This window comes from Nilaparvata lugens, chromosome 2 (assembly GCF_014356525.2).
Source record: "Nilaparvata lugens isolate BPH chromosome 2, ASM1435652v1, whole genome shotgun sequence".
NCBI classification, from domain to species: Eukaryota; Metazoa; Arthropoda; class Insecta; order Hemiptera; family Delphacidae; genus Nilaparvata; species Nilaparvata lugens.
The window spans coordinates 69,272,464-69,289,532 of NC_052505.1; the positions used below are offsets into that span (position 1 = coordinate 69,272,464).

The following is a 17,069-nucleotide window of genomic DNA, read 5'->3' on the forward strand; positions in this document are numbered from 1 at the left end:
TTGTTTTTACAGGTGGCAGCAATGGAAGCGGCGCTGGTAGCCGCCCGCACAGCTGCAACAGTGCCGAACTGGAGGTGGGCCTAGCTGGTCTACCGCCCCCTCCAACCCCCACCACCTCCACCCCCGTCACCTCATCCAGGTCCAAGGAGTCCTGCGCGTGAGTCATCACTCATTTTACTTAGTGTTATCTACTGCTGACCTAAATGCTCGTTATTATTTGAATCAAGTAATCGATCTCATATGATGAATGATGGCATTAACGGAAAAAATATAGAATAATAGAATATAGAATATTTATATTTTCAGAGGAATAACTATATAAATCACTATAAAACAGCAGTTATGCATAATTATATATTTTTCAATTGTTTGTTTTTTCCTTGTATAGGTGAACCATTCCTTTTTTGATACATGTTCTATACAATATCACATGAAATTCATTATATTGTATCAAAACGAGCTTATTGTGCTCTACTTTATTTGAGCTCCACTTCAATTCACTGACTTGGTATTTCAGTATAGTATTTCACCCAATTAATAATAATAATTTCTTTGTCAATGAATTGCAACCAGAGGAGTTTATTTACAAAACATACATAATTATTATAATATACATACAGAAGAAGTTGCGAATAATAAACTTAGTTCTAATTATGATACCCCGCCATAATGATATGTGTTAGGGTGATCATAATATTCTGAAATATGTAAAATTGTATTGCATGTTAAAACTTAACTTATCATTCTCATGGTAAGAAATGAGAGATTTCGTTTAATTTGGGTAGTAAGTAGCAAGTAGGCTCTTATAGATTTAACAGGTATTTCAGGTTTCATTTCTCTCTCATTTTATATCAACTACTCATTCTCAAGTTTCATTTCAGCTGATCATCTCTCTATTGATTCATTCATGAAATCATTACAAATAAAAACGATTGTACTGTATTATCATTCATCGCCTGGGCTTAAACAATTGTGGAGAATTGTGTTGCCTTTGTAATTAAATAAATAATATTATTCAACAATTTTTACATTTAAGAAATTTCACTTTGATTTCTACAGAAATAATTGATAATTTTAAGCAATGATTGTACAATACTTGTTCCAAAGTATCTGATATGATGAATGTTTTTGATGTGTTTGATTGCAGTATCGGTCGTCGTGGCAAGCGCGCATGTCCGTCGATCCCAAACCAGCCATCGGAGGCGGGTGCACACTTCACGTTCGAGCTGGCCAAGACAGTGTTGATGAAGGCGGGAGGCAGCAGCTCTACGTCCCTGTTCACACAGGTCTCCTCGAGCCAGGCGCACCACGGGCCGCATCGCGCCCTGCACATGTGCGCCTTCCAACTTGGCCTCTACGCGCTTGGCCTGCACAACTGTGTCTCGCCCAACTGGCTCAGTCGCACCTATTCCTCCCATGTCTCATGGATAACCGGTAATCAATGTTATCTCAATTAAGAATAAGTTTTCGGCTTGATCATTTCCGCAAGTGATTGTACTATTGTAATAAATGAACAAATACCTTGCATTAACGGGATCTACAGTAAAATTCACGTTATAAACTCAGAGGAAATGATGAATAAACACGAAGTAAGGGTGTGATCACATTGAATGCGTATATGTACAACTGCAACCTTGGTTATTTGTCGGAATGCCACTAATGTTGCTTCAGCTTAAGATTTTATGCCAAAAAGTAAATTTCTAGTAAAGATACATTTTGCAAGTCATCAGAAGTTCATGAAAACAACATTTATATACAACAAATTGAAAAATAAGATTGATAACCTATGATGTAGAAATTTTAGACATACCGTAAAAACATTTAAAATACTAATGGAAAAAAATAAAGTGATGGAAATAAGAATGAATGAGTATGGGAAATTTTTTTCACAGAACTAATTATTGTTCTTCATGATTGATGAACTATTATCCTGGTCTTCAATGATTAAAGTCTATAATCCTGGAGCCAGTTTTTTGTTTTCGATTTGAATGATTTAATTGAAACTGTTTCTTAAATGAAAATTAAAGTGTATTGAAGTGAATTAATAAATGAGAATGTGTTTGGTTTGTGTGTTTTAGGACAAGCGATGGAGATAGGCGCGCCGGCGATTTCGTTCCTGATGGACACGTGGGAGGGCCACCTGACGCCGCCAGAGGCCGCCTCGATCGCCGACCGCGCGTCCCGCGGCTGCGATGACAACATGGTCTACGCTGCTGCCGAGCTCGCCCTCTCCTGTCTGCCGCACGCGCACGCGCTCAATCCCAACGAGATTCAGCGCGCCATATTACAGGTTGGTCCCACCATCATCAATGTTGAACTTTGTGGTTAACTGGTAGAGTGAGTGGACATTACTGTCCAAACTTCGCCACGTCATCAAATAAAAAGACCATTCTATTCTATCGTTGTAGATTTCGGTGTTGTAGTGAAGTTGAAGTTAGTATTATAATGTTATTTATGTAATGTATATTTATAATGTTAAATATTTAGGTATAACAATTGATCCCTATCTAAGATGGAACACCCATATAGATAACATGTGTAAAAAACTAAGATTTCTTATTTACAAATTTTATCAAATCAAACAACTGAACAATGTAAACATAACAAAGCTGATATACTACTCATATGCACAATCGGTATTACAATACGGTATTCGGGCTTGGGGAGGTGCTTTGAATGCTCATTTTAACAAACTTTTTATTATTCAAAAGCACCTAATTAAAACTATCCTAGGTAAACCTCGTCTGTATCCAACTAAATATTTGTTCAATGAGTTTAAGGTATTAACAGTCCGTCAACTTTATATCAAAAACCTAATAATTTTCATTAAAAATAATAGACATCTTTTTCTTTTCCGTGATACAAATCTCTATTTGCGTCCTTCCAGAAAGAGATTTGAAAACATAAGAATGGATCTCAATGTTTGCAGAAGACAATACTTTTACATAGCAAATAAATTGATTAACAACATTCCAGATTACCTCATTGAACATATCAATGGTAGATCCGATAAATTTTTCAAAAGAAGATCTATTGAATGGATAATAACCACTAAAATAGAGGATAAAATTTTTGATTAATTCATATTATCTTTCTCTATCAAGGTATGTTTTGCTGGCACTCTTGCATCTCTTTCTCTTTCTTTCTCTTTCCCTTTCTCCTTCTTTTCACTTCTTCATCTCTTTCATTTAATATTATGATATTGAATTTCTTATTATTTTTTGTTAATGTAATGTTGGCAACTCTCACCTGCGCACAGGATTTTCCTTGCAGGTGTTTGGTTTCTTGTATTTTTGCTGTTCAAGTGAAATTTTTGAATGTATTGGTTTTGGAATAAACAATAAAGTTTTGAAGTTATGAAGAAGTATTGTTTTAGATGAAGGTTAATGTAGGCCTATTACATAGAAAACCAACTTGAATAACCCTCTATTTGTTGATCCTGGTGATGGAACACATATCCATCTATATTATCATAATTGAAAATCTTTAAAAAAATTCTGTATAGTAGTAAAGTTGATATTGTTTTAGATAACGGTTAATGTATTACATATAAAATAAACTTGAATAACACTGTCCATTAGTTGATCCTGATGATAAAACTGATATCCATCTATATGATGAGCGGGGTTAGAGATGTGTTTGTGCCTGGAAACACGCAATCCAAAAAACTTTAATGAATTGAAACATCACATTATGCAGGTACCATACTCAAAAATAAATTGATGCACCTTGAAACACGAAACCCAATTGTTTGAAGCAATTTTTGGGAGAAATCCTGTTTGCTTCCATGTTTTCATAAATAAAATAAGTGTTGAATTAATTATCGATATTCTCTGAATTCAAGTTGAAATATCGGGACGTTGATTTGAAGAACGACATTCAATAAAAACTCATTGAAATTGTCAACCAGAACTATTATTTATTTCATCTATTCATGTAGAGAGTTTGGTAGAGAGTTAGTGGGGAGGATATTTTTAATATTCTTTCCGAAGAATAGACATTGATATCTCCAAAGCTCCGCCAATTTATGTAGATGCATAACAATATAATTATCTATAGTTATTATATTACAAATTACTTTTTCATATCATATACAGTTCAATAATTATTTTCTTAGTCTATATTATGTAAATTCATCTATAATTTTGCTGTATTGTAAGCTATTGTATGTAAGTGTATAAGCCAGTATATATTGTAATCTACATAAATAAAGTACTCAATCAATCAATATATTGTAAATGAATGGCATGAATACTTTTGACCAAAACAGTTCATATTTCAATTCATTCATTATTACAAATCTTGTTTGTCACATAATATGTCACAATATTTCAAAACATCAGTGGTTGTGTCAATTTCAAGTAATTTTTTTCCAATATGCATATATTTTTTGTTTTTTATTCTGTTTTCCACCGTCAAAATTTAAAAATCTTAGTTTTCGTTGTTTTTAAGTGAAAATGGACTAAATTTTAGTAAAGTGAAATCATTACCCTATTTTGGACTTTTAAAATGTTATCTAAATTCGGGAGAGAAATAGTACAAGGAGTATCCTTAGTTTTTCTCTCCCAATCAGTGCTTCTTTGTAAAAAATATAAATAAATGAATAAATAAAATAAACAAAAAATATATAACCTTCACAACATGAAAGTTAGGAAATCGACTTCCTCTCACGTGATATTCTTGGCTTTGTGCGAGTGAATTTGATTACATAAGTACTATTTATTGAATTTTGAGGAACTTGAAGTTTAAAAATTTTTTCAAGTAGAAAAAGACACCTCATTCTTGTTTGATTTTCAGGGCGTTTTAACATTTTACGTTTTAGTAACACTTTCCTTGATCCTTTCTCGTGTGGCTCTGAAGAATGAATAATTGATATATTTTTTTAAAGTTTTATCAAGTATATAATTTTGTCAGTCTTGTAACTTGCTATTATTTGATTTCAGTGCAAAGAACAAAGTGACCTGATGCTCGAACAATCGTGCCTAACCGTGGAGAATGCTGCCAAAGGAGGTGGAGTATATCCCGAAGTGCTGTTCCAAGTGGCCAAGTATTGGTACGAGCTGTTTGTTGGGGTGAGTATTTATTTAATTTCTTAATACAATTACTAATAAAAATATAGACATGACTGGGCGAGAGCAACATACCTAGTCCTGAAAACTGCTCTACTCCCACATTTTATAAATTTTAAAACAATACTGTAAGTATTGTCTATACAATAAATAATAATAATAGTATAGGTTAGCTTGGAAAATTTTCTTGAGAATTGGAAATAGATACTTATTAATTTGATAATTACAAAAAAGTACATTTCATCTATAATGTATGTGTATGCCAAATTGTATAAAATTGATACTTTCACAAATTTATAAATTCAATTTATAATGCTAGCCTATCTAACTTGATTTATCTTATGTAACAATAATGCTGGCGATAACTGATGAATACGCAATTACGTTTTACAGAGTATAGAAGAATAGTTGGATAGTAGATGGAGTTGCCAATCGTTATAGAGTTTTCTATTATCTTGATGTGTAGAGGAAGTAAATTGTGGATTTTTGGTGCTAGGTTGTTGAAGTGTCATTGGTATGTTGTCTTCCTAGCCACGTTCTTGATAAGAAGGCTTCTATTTCTTGTGTTGTGACAGTGGTTTCTGTTTCGAAAACTTTCTGGGTTTTTGTGGAGTCTGCAAATTATTTCTAGGGAGTAGAGTTGTCTTGCGTCCATCACACCAAACTGATTTTAATTAATAGTTTTTGCACTTTTATAAGGGGGTTGAGGTGAACGTAGTTTGTTCCTCCCCATCCTACAATTCCATAGGTAAGCAAAGACTGAACTAAGGAGTAGTAGACCATCTTCATGCAGTGGCGTATCTAGAAAAAAATCGGGGGGTGGGGATCATAACATTGGAGTAGAAAGCACCTAAACTTTGGGGGAGACACCGGGGGGTCCGGGGGTCCTCCCCTGGAAATTTTTGAAAATTTACCTTCAATCTTGTGCAATTTCCACTTGGAAACAAACATTCAATTTAAGTTTTTTTGGTGATCAGTAGGCCACTTATTATTTTGATTTTCTCTTGTAAATTTCATAGGCCTATGGGTTTTTGATTTAAAAACAAATAGAATAGAATGTAGTAGAATTTTATTAGTCATTCGATTGTTTAAAGAAAATAGTGATTTTGTAGAAGGCCTACTCATTATTAGATAACAAGCTAGAATGCTTAAACTTTGGCTCCAATAAAGGACTATTCTAACCAACTTTATAGGCTTAGTTTTAACTTGATTAACATTTTTTTTCAAATTTACATGATTTTTACTTGAGTGTTCAAACATACATTGTTTGGGGGGGGGGATAAAACTTTTTTTTTCAAATATTAGGGGGATGTGTCCCTCCTGTCCACGGTAGAAACTACGCCCGTTCATCATAACTGTATTTTTTCGGGGAACTCTCTAGAAGAAGCTGCTGGAGATTTGTTTAAGGATATGCATGAAACTGAATAAACTACAATATAATCAGTTAGAGCAATATAAGCTATATTGAATTTCTTCATAATAATAGATGGTAAAATGTGACCTAACTTTAAAGTGCTATCTGTGGTTTCTCTATCCCCTGCTATCTAGTCCTTACGCACTAGTCTACTCACTGTCTATAAGAAAATAGCTCATTATCATTGCTATTGCAGTGCTATTCTCTGATCCCTTATATATTTCTCGACTTACATAGTACAATAATATAACGAAAATATGGCATTAGATGCTAATTTTTGTGGCTGATCCAGCCACAAAAAATTCAGGTTCCATTTCTGGGGGACATATACATACATCGCCACTGTATTCATGCACTTTTCGTCTATAAATATGTTCTCAACATTTTAAATTTTAATATTATTGAAGAGATTTGAAATGTAGTAAAAAAACCAGTTTTTAATAGAAATTATTATCACAGACGAGCATGCTTTTGTGTATGCTCACTTATCATCAGCATTCGTGCACACGAAAGCATGCTCCTGTGGAATAATAATTTCTATTAAAATAAAGTAGATCTTTTTCAACATTTCAAGTCTCTTCAATTATGGAAAAGTTCCACAACATCAATATTCACTCTACAAATTTAATATTATTTTTCTTAGCTTCTTGCATAGGTAATCTATATGTTAGTCCCAGGGTAGAAAAGAATCCAGTATAATCACAAGGTATTTTATTGTTGGTTTTCTGTGGATAGTGAATGCAGTGGTGTTGGAAAAGTTGACTGTTAGAAGATTTTCTGTGGGCTGTCCATTTTGTGTAGCTGAGAAAGTTAGAAAGTGGGTCTTGTCATAGTTTACAGTGAGCAGATCTAATTCAGCCAATGTGAGATTTTCTGTAATCCACTTTCAGTTTTACTTCATGCTATTAGCCACGTTGATTCTGAAAACAACTGTGTCATCTGCAAAGGTGATATTGCCTTCAATTTCCATACTGTGGGTTGGGGGAGCTTTGAGTCGAACATCGTACTCAAGAATTTGTTGAAAATCAGAATACACCCACATTATCCCTCCTTGTCGTAGGAGGTGGCTAAAAGGGACCCCCTTCCAAAACCCTTCTTCTCCTTCTTAATATGCTTTGGAACTTTTCATTTCTAGAATGACACTTTTCCATTGACACACTTTTCCTTTTCCATTCTTTCTTTCTTTTTCTATCTGTCGGCCTTCCTTGGTCATATTCTTACTTCTTCTTAGGCCAAGCCAAGGTGTGATGTGGACCGTGCTGATGGGTGGTGCTTCTATATTATAGTGTTTCTAACGATGCCAGGCGCCTTCCTGTAGTATTTAGCCTTGCTTGGACATCGGGGCTCTGTCTGGGTTGACTCCACTTCCCTAGCTGTTCGTGGAAACCAAATGAACAAACCAAACCCCAAGGCAACTCCAAATGTTGCCTTGCCTTCAAATCCATCGGGATCTGCCCCATCAGGGTAGGTTCCTCGATCTGAAATGGACGCTTCAGGAACGCAGGAGGTTCCACTGCACTCTTATGTAGATTATCATTGAGAAGGCTTCTACTGATCACAACATGGATGATGTAAGCTCAATCACACAATCCCAACTGGAGAGGAAGGATGAGCTTCCCAGACCACTTCTCAAAGAAGGGTGACCATTCAGGTAAAACTTCTTAGAAGAGGTGAGGCTTTTGACCTGCAAAGTTTTGGAGGGGCAAAAATAAAAAAACCAAGAGACCAGAGATGGGTGAAACTCCAGGCACAATTGTGGGTCAAGAGGCTTAGTCGAGGGTGGCCAGGTGCCCATGAGGCAATTTGGCGACCCCTCCCTCAGTGGAAGGACTTACAAAGAAGGCCAGGAGTGGAACTCACGTAGGTCCCGATGACCAATCAGTCTTAAGAGACTGCCAAGCATATCAAACTGGATTACAAAAGACTAGGGGCAAGAACAAGGGCTCTATTTGGCTGCAAGCAACCAGGTGATGAATGGGATCTTAGTACAGGGAAAAAATCCTGGATCTTGTTAAGGACAAAGTATTGGTTTGCCCAAATAACATACTTGGGAACACAAAAAGCTCCGGTTGACGTGTGGGGTTCTTTGAACCTTTGGCTCCTTGAATCGTCCCTTCAAACACAACATAACATACTGCACAGAGAATTTATATAAATAAATAATGTACTTAGAATTAAGTATGAAATGTATATTGTATTGTATGTGTTTAGCACACACCTGGTGGCGAGCAAATGATGGAGCTGGAACAAGCGCCAGACGATGGTTCAGCAGCTGCGGCTGCGGCGGTTCAGGGCCTAGCACTGGTCGACACGAGCATGCCTCCTCTGCCGCCTCCACCGCCCCCACCCGCCCCATTCGGCATGCCCTTCGCCGTGGCCGCGCCCTACGGCTATGCTATCCACCCGCACCCTCCAACCTTCCAGCTGGCCGCCGCCCCCACCCACCACATCCAGATCCCTACCTACCACCTGCCGCCCCCACCCACTTTCCAGTACCCGCCCCACGCCTCCAACCAACAGCAGTGCATCAACTACTTCAACGTGCGTCCCATTAACAATCACCAAATGCTCGCGCCCATGGCTTCTACTCTCCAGACAACAACCACTATTCACGTGAGTTGAATAACATTTTTATTTTTGTATACGATTGAGAGGGGTAACTGTGAACTCTAAAGCCGGGTCCAAACGCTCAAGTTTACCATCAGTCTTTTGCTCAAGCAAAAGACGGATCGTTTGGTTCAAAAAAAAAATTGCGTCCACACGCATCCGTCTTATGTGGTCCGTTTTCCTATTTACCGCAGCTCCACTGCATTGATATTTCACAATTTTCATCAATTCCTTTCGATCGATTATAAGCATAGAGTTTATTTTTGTTGCTACTAGCAGTGCCTAGTAGCAGTAGCAGTGGGGTCATAGCACTAGTATATCATAGGCGTTTCTCTTTTTATCTCTATCACTATAATCTTTCGATTTTATTATCCAAAGACATGGATGTGCTTTGTAGAGTTCAATGAATTCAATAATGAATTCGCGTGGGTATGTGCGTAAATCTGGCATAATAAGAATAACTATATAAACCAACTAACTGATAAATAAAATGAAATAACTAATAGAAGACATATATAAATACTGAAAATATATTAATACTGATTCACCACAGACAATTGTTTATGATAATAGCCCGGACACTTGACAGCTCAGTATACACTCACTCATCGAGAAATTAATGAATACTGCAATCTGCAATAGAAACCAAGTGAAGTAGGCTACTGTATGTCCTGCGCATGTCATATAAGCAAAGGGTATTGTACTTATACAATACAAGGGTATTGAGGAAATGATTTTCATAATTTCATGGCCTGTCATCGCCTAGACTTGACTTCTGTCAATGACCGATAGAAATTGGGCTTGATATGGTTCATTGAGTCTGAATTGTATACGGTTGACATATATCCGGTAGATGAGTAATAATTTATATCGTATTTTTCGTCGATTCAACTGGATAATGCTATATTTAACAACATAGTGACAAAAATATTACTGTTAATCGCTAAATGGCTTTGTTTACATGTCATATCTCGAGACACTGTGATTGTAAATGGATTGAAATTTGTAGGTAGTATTCTTATCAACAATATAGTAAATCAAATTCTGAGAGTATCATGAGCATCAAAAAAGGGTTATGGCGTTTTATACTATCGATAAAAAAACTTGCTTATTTTCAAGTACTCGCGAGGAATTTTATTATTAATTTGAGGGCGCTGAATCCGAATCTGAAATCACAATTTCTCTATCTCCATTCCTACGCGATTTAGGTTTATAGGCGATTTAGGCGATAGGCAAAAGACGGACGGTTTGATGGAAAAAGATTCCCGGCCGATACATTTTAAGTTTGATGACTTAAGCTTGAACACCCATCCGTTTTACCGTCCAGTCGCAACGACTTACATGCTCCGACTTTTGCTTGAGCAAAAGACTGAAGCTAATTTGAGCGTCTGGACCGGGCTTAATAGGTTTGAAAATATTGAGAATAATTGATGATTTGTGTGGAATGTATGTGGTGCTTACTTTGCGATTTGTACGTTTTCTGCTATGTAGACTTTTGTGGGAGAGATCTGGGTCTGGTAATGAACCAGCGACAACTTTGGGAGAACATGAGGGTCTGGTAATGAACCTGAGTACATATCAGGCCAATCAGTATTATAAGTAACCTGGCAAAAATTATGAAAAAAAAACATTTAGAAGAGATTGGTTTTATTTCCAAGCGAATACAAAATAATAAATAGGAACCAATTCGTTTTTCAGACTGAAAAAACTACTGAAGATGCATTGATTGATTTTACCAATACTATTTCTCATCACCTCGACTCCAATTATAAGACCATTGCTGTTTCATTAGATATTAAAAAATCTTTTGATACCGTTCCTCATAGTTCTCTTCCTAATAAACTTGAAAAATATGGTTTCAGGGGGAATATCTTTAGAACTAATGAGAAGCTACTTAAGAGATAGAACTCAAACCTTAACTGTTGATGGATGTACTGATACCTCTGAAATGACATCCCATGGCTTGCCACAGGGCACAGTGTTGTCTCCAATATTGTTTATTATTTATGTGAATGATGTACTGAGCCTGAAGATGAAAAATTCAAAAACTATATCGTTTCCAGATGACAAATTTCAGATCAATCTGAGTTTTGGACACTTCAAATACGACTTTTTTAGTCTCCTATCATCCAGGAGCAATACCCTAAAATGTGCGGACCTACTTCTGAAACACTCTGTATATAGATTTACATTCGGCTCAAACAAAAGCCTCTCTACATGGAGGTAGAATGATAAGGTTGATAACTTTCAGTTTTGATTTTTCAACATTTTTTTTTATATCACTTTCAAAAAGTTCATGTTTCACCACTATTCTGCTCCACAGTCCTATATCTTGCAGTCGTTAACTATATCTATAATAAAGAAAAGAGCTGGCTTATACACGTACGGGATAGGAAAATTATGTTTGACTCATCATCACGTCTGAACTACTGGACTAATTAAATTGAAATTTTGCATATAGATTCTTAATTAAGGATGGGTATAGGCCTATTTTCAATTCTTCAAAATTTCATTACGTCAAGTTTTCAGTTTATAAAGTTTTAAAATAGATCCTTGCGGAGCACGGGCTCCTGCAAGTATGGGATAACCGTGTGGAGGGCTGTTATAATAGTCCAGTCAATATAGACATAAAAAAGGGGGTGTGCTTGAAATTTATATTGTAGTTCTGATTTTAAAAAATATTATTTGGGTACAAATATCATTTGGGTAAGAGATTCCAGAACCAATTTCTTCATGCAAAATTTCCTTGTGCTAGATACAGGGTGGCCCAAAAACCTCGTATTTTCGGCTCATTTTCCAGTTTTCAGCTATTTTTGCCAAATCTCGTAATCGGGCAGAAATAATTTGCTTTTTTTCTAGATTATAAAACTCTGAATAAAATGAGATCATTCGGACTCTATTTCCAATGAGTACTGAGTTATGATTTTTCAAAAATGAGTGAAATTTGAAGAAAAAATAAATTTTGATGAATTTTAGCTTTTGATCAGCAATATCTTCCGATTGTCACCATTTAGATGTATAATTCAAAATCCCTCTGGGCGTATTTTTGTGGTCTACAATCTGAGATCAGGTAGAGCGCTCTATCTCATATAGATTTCCAGGTACACCTGACAACAATGTTCCTTGTATTGTGAAAAACACCTAATTTTCAGCTTCAACCATCATCATCAACTACATTGTCCTGGCATTGATATTTCGCACAATGACTTGAGTTCATGAGATTATTTTCTATGAGAATCACCCGTTAGATGCACTTCATTTCAGTATTTCCTAGTGGCGAGGCACGCTTAAGGACACCTCAAGGATCAAAATATCAAACACTATAACTTTTGGCACGATGTTCAGATTTCATCGTACTACACTTCATTCTTCTCGGCTCGTCAAGGCGGTCCAAAATCATGCATCATAAGTCAAATTCGGTCGAAAAATGGAAAATTTATTGTTGAGTGTACTTGAGCCCATATTCCAATACACAAAAAATGGCCAATTTCTATGAAAGACCAATGGCGTCCCCCATTGCGCATACACTGATGAGGTCGATTTTTGAAATTTCGTTGCAGTATATCAATCGGTATGTTAGCAATGGCGTCGCGAATGTAGCTCTTGAGGTGTGCTATGGTACGTGGTCGATCGACATAAACCAGAGATTTCAAATAACCCCATAAATAAAATCGCATGTGGAAATGAGCCTTGTCACTAGAAAAAATGACCGCTTCTTTAGGTAGGTTGTCAATCAGCATATCACATGCATTTTGACGGTCAATAAAATCGCGTTCAGTCAATTCTTGAACAGCAGCCGATTTATAGGGATATAGTTGAAGGTCTTCACAGAAAATTCGTCGAACAGTGGAGTCAGAAATTGCCTTAGCAGTTGCGAGCCGTACGCCTTGGAGAACGCACAACTGACTGCCTTACTCTTTCGATATTCTCTGGAGTTCTGATGGTTCGTTGTTTCTGGGTTTAGCGACACTTCCACACTCCTGAAATGAGTTAACCCACGACAGAATCGAATTATGACCAGGAACTAGTCTGTGGGGAGGAATTTCAAATCGAGCGCGGAAGGTGATCGACCATTAGAAAAGAAGCTCTCAACTGCGAAGGCCCGCTGCTCTCTAGACCAGATCATGATGGCTAATTTACTTGAGGGAGGATAAATTTGAAAACTTCCCCCTCCTGGCCCTGTTCACGACCAATTCAACTTACAGGATTTTTTCAAATAAGTAAGTTTCTCTGGCGCACCTTGAACATGGATAGCCATAGTTGGTAAAACCCTTCAATCCTCACCCTTTATTTTTTGCAACACTATTCTTTTTATTTTGTTTTATTGTGATTGTTGTTGTTTGCATATATTCGTTTTGTCAATTTGTATTGAAACTTAATGTGTGTGTGAATAAATAAAATTGAAATTGAAATATGTTCAGTATTGAATAGCCTACATTCAACTGATGTTTGTAGATTGTGTTAAATGAAACAGAATATGTTTTTATTTCACCGAAAAACAAATAAGATACAACAGTAGTAGATACTACTCATTTATAGAACTTTGCTCATAATGAAACTTAGTTCAACTAATAGATTTCCTATCCATGTATACTTAATTAATTATTTATGTATTATATAAATATATAATTGAACAAGTGTGCATGTATTGTTCAGGTTACGCCAAACCAAGGGCAGCTGGTGCTGACTCAGGCGAGTGGATCGCAGGCGATCGCTCAGCAGGCAGTGGTGGCGACTGGAGTCGTGGCCGGGCCTCAGGTCAGCCGCCTGCAGCCGCCCCCGCCCCAACAGGTCCCGGTAACTATCATATTAAACATTCAATATTGCAAAATTTTCTTTGAAAAATCTCATCTAAATCAATGAATGCATGATAGTATTTGACACATCCGCATATATGCAAAGATAAATTTAAATTATGAGTACAAATCTTTGAAATCAGAATACAGAACATTACTATAAGAAATCAGAACATAAATTTCTCAAAGTTTTGATGAACTATTGAGAACAGTTTTAAAATTGATGAACACTCACAAGGATCAAGGATATTTCATGGGTGGTGAAATAAATATTAATTTAATTCATGTTAAGGTGAAATTTGAATCATGTTGTTTGAAAGTAACAGTTTCTCTATCAATCATTGCTTTGCTCTGGGAATTATTGAATGAACAAATGAGATAATTAAAGCTAATGAAATGGAAGCATAAACCTAACCTAACTTTTAACTAACTTCTCCCTAACCCATTCTCACTATTCCCTATCTAGTGTAGCTAACTACCTGTCTATCAACTTACAATAAATACTTGATGCCGTAAAATTTGAAGTACCTCAACTTCCCATTTGTTTCAGTCTCTCTAGAATTGGTCAAAATAGGGACTTGTTGAACTGATATCCTGACGAACTGAGACTCTTCCGTTTATCAAACAGAGTAATGCGATTGGAAGATATCTGATGCACAGATCAGTCTGCAACCAAATCTTGATGCATTGCAACTTGACGAACTGAGTGGCTCAACTGGGTCATGATTGAATGTTGTGTACATCTATAGTGATAGTGTGGTCCACGTTATAATGGCAATATTTGATTAACATTGGTGTTGCTAACCTTGTCTATCATTCGACAAAGTAAATAGTTTTCTTTTTTAGCTCTGCAACGTTCCTAGATCGATCATGTCAACGTTTACAACAATGTAGAAATATAATGAAATATTCAATTTCATTTATGAAAATTTATTAGTTAATCATTGAACAATATATTTTCTTGCCAATTGAAATTGAATGATTATTTAAAACGAGAATGAAATCCAGTTAATATTAAATTGAATATTCCGGATCAGCTATCTTCTATAGAAGGCAGTGGCAAGGCAGAGAATCGGCAACGTTGTTTTCCTATCTTTCTTCACTTTCATTATAACGTGGAACTCACCATAGTCCCTAACTAGTGTGCAACGGTGTATCAACCTGCATCAAATACTTGATGTCGTAAAATTTAGAGTGCCTCAACTTGCCATTTGTTTCAGTATCTCAAGAAATGGCCGAAATAGTCTTGCTGAACTGAGATGTTGACTAACTGAGCGATGATCGAATGTTGTGTACATCTAGGGCGAAAAGTGCTTTCCACTAGCTTCTGTTTTATGATTGCAGGTGCACAGACACAATCTGACGAGCGTGCAACTGCGCTACCTGTTGGCCGCGTACCGGGTGGGCATGCTGGCGCTGGACACGCTTGCACGACGCGTGCACGATGACCGACCGCAGGCCAAGTACGCGCGCAACCCGCTCTACGGCGAGGACGTCAAGTGGCTGCTGCGTGTCTCCAAGAAACTCGGTAAGTTGCCCTCGATAATTCAGACCTCTATAATTCGTAGTGGAAGCTCGTTCCCTTGTAACACCCTCTATAATTCGTAGTATAGCAATGTATTTCGGTCCCCTCGATAATTCGTTGTAAAATCGAGCAAAGGCTTATCATTGACCTCAGTATTCGTAGTTTTGTAAGCTAGAACTCTCTATAATTCGTATTTCCTGTATTTTTTCATACATCATGGAAGGGGAAGATAATTACAGTGTACTATGCTATCGATCACTAATTCTCCAGACATGAGGTTATCAACCGGAAATTACATAGACTGCCAGACGAAATTATTGTCTATTGCCAGCTGTATTTCGAGGTTGAGTGGTAGAGGACTTGAGGTGGGGCGTCCACTAGAACCGTTTTCGTCCGAACATGCATCGGCCGAAAACTACCGAAAGCGACCGATCGATCCCCCAACAAAGAAAAGAATAGTTACTGCTCAGGTAGTTGGATGAAAGAATAGTTGCAACAGGTTGATACGGCCGTGCACGGATACGGCACTAGTTGTAACTATGGACAATGAATAGTTGATAAGTTTGGTTCAAGAGCATGTTCCATTGTGGGATATGCGAGACAAAATATATCATCGTCGTGATGTTTGTAGGAATCTGTAGAAAAAGATTGCTGAACAAATAGGATATGAAGGTAAAATTATTGTAATGAATAACTAATTTAATGGATATTTGTTTATTCAATTTTCAAAATCTCAATAAAATTATTGTTTATGAAAAAATTTGTTCGCTATGATGGTAGTTAATTCAATAATTGGAAACCAGCCAACTTGTGAACTAGACTGATGTAAACGGTTCCAATGATCGACCATATTCGGCCGAATTAACGGCCGAACGGATCCATGAATACGGTTCCAGTGGACGGTTACCCTAAAAGTCCTAACTCCGCCTAATAAAGTATTTTTTCATTTCATTCTCATTTCAAAGTATTTCGTTCAATTCAGCACAATATTGGACGTCAGTTTGAAGAACTCGTTGATAAGTTTCAGAATGGTAGTTATGAGTAGTGTAGTATTGTGCTTTAGTCCACCAAAAATGAACACAATGCGATTAAAAATTGGAATTGAACGTAAAAAATTGAGATCATTGAATGTTTAAAGATAATAATATGTTGAGAATTCTGAACACTTTTTAATTGAATTTTTTCAACTATTTAGATATTTTAAATTTCAAATTTATTCACTCGAAATTCATACAAAATATTCACAAAAGTATAAAACGACAAGTTACAAGTTAACAAGATACTACTCAAAAAAGTACAGTATGTTACTGGACTTTGCCCGTGAATAGGATTCAGATTCAAAGTGCTATAAGTAAGATTATTTAATTTATAACTTGATATAGTTGAAGATTTAGTAGGAGAAGGAGTTAGAAGAATGATTTAGAAATTTAAGCATGATGTAGTGAAGATGAAATGAGTGCAAGCTTGCAAATACATGCAAAACAAGGATTTTTCGCATCATTTACCATTTTAAATTTTACCCATTTGTAGAAAAAAGCTATAAGAACCTATCAATCTAATCAAAATAATATAATTAAAATAATTCCATAGTGTAGTAAAAATAAAAGAGCACAAATAGAAATATTACAATAGATTGAGAATAATTCAACAGAAGGACT

General features: G+C 36.3%; 1 protein-coding gene across 3 annotated transcripts in view; it reads left to right on the plus strand.

The window, feature by feature from the left end:
- Positions 1 to 17,069, plus strand: part of LOC111043945 (zinc finger SWIM domain-containing protein 8) — a 54,475-nt gene that overhangs the window by 22,085 nt on the left and 15,321 nt on the right. For all 3 annotated transcript variants that reach the window (XM_039421549.1, XM_039421551.1, XM_039421550.1), the window contains exons 12-18: positions 13 to 157; positions 1,148 to 1,434; positions 2,079 to 2,290; positions 4,944 to 5,072; positions 8,695 to 9,096; positions 13,747 to 13,887; positions 15,231 to 15,414. In XM_039421549.1, the coding sequence (XP_039277483.1) occupies positions 13 to 157; positions 1,148 to 1,434; positions 2,079 to 2,290; positions 4,944 to 5,072; positions 8,695 to 9,096; positions 13,747 to 13,887; positions 15,231 to 15,414 (1,500 nt within the window). The remainder of the gene's footprint in view (positions 1 to 12; positions 158 to 1,147; positions 1,435 to 2,078; positions 2,291 to 4,943; positions 5,073 to 8,694; positions 9,097 to 13,746; positions 13,888 to 15,230; positions 15,415 to 17,069) is intronic.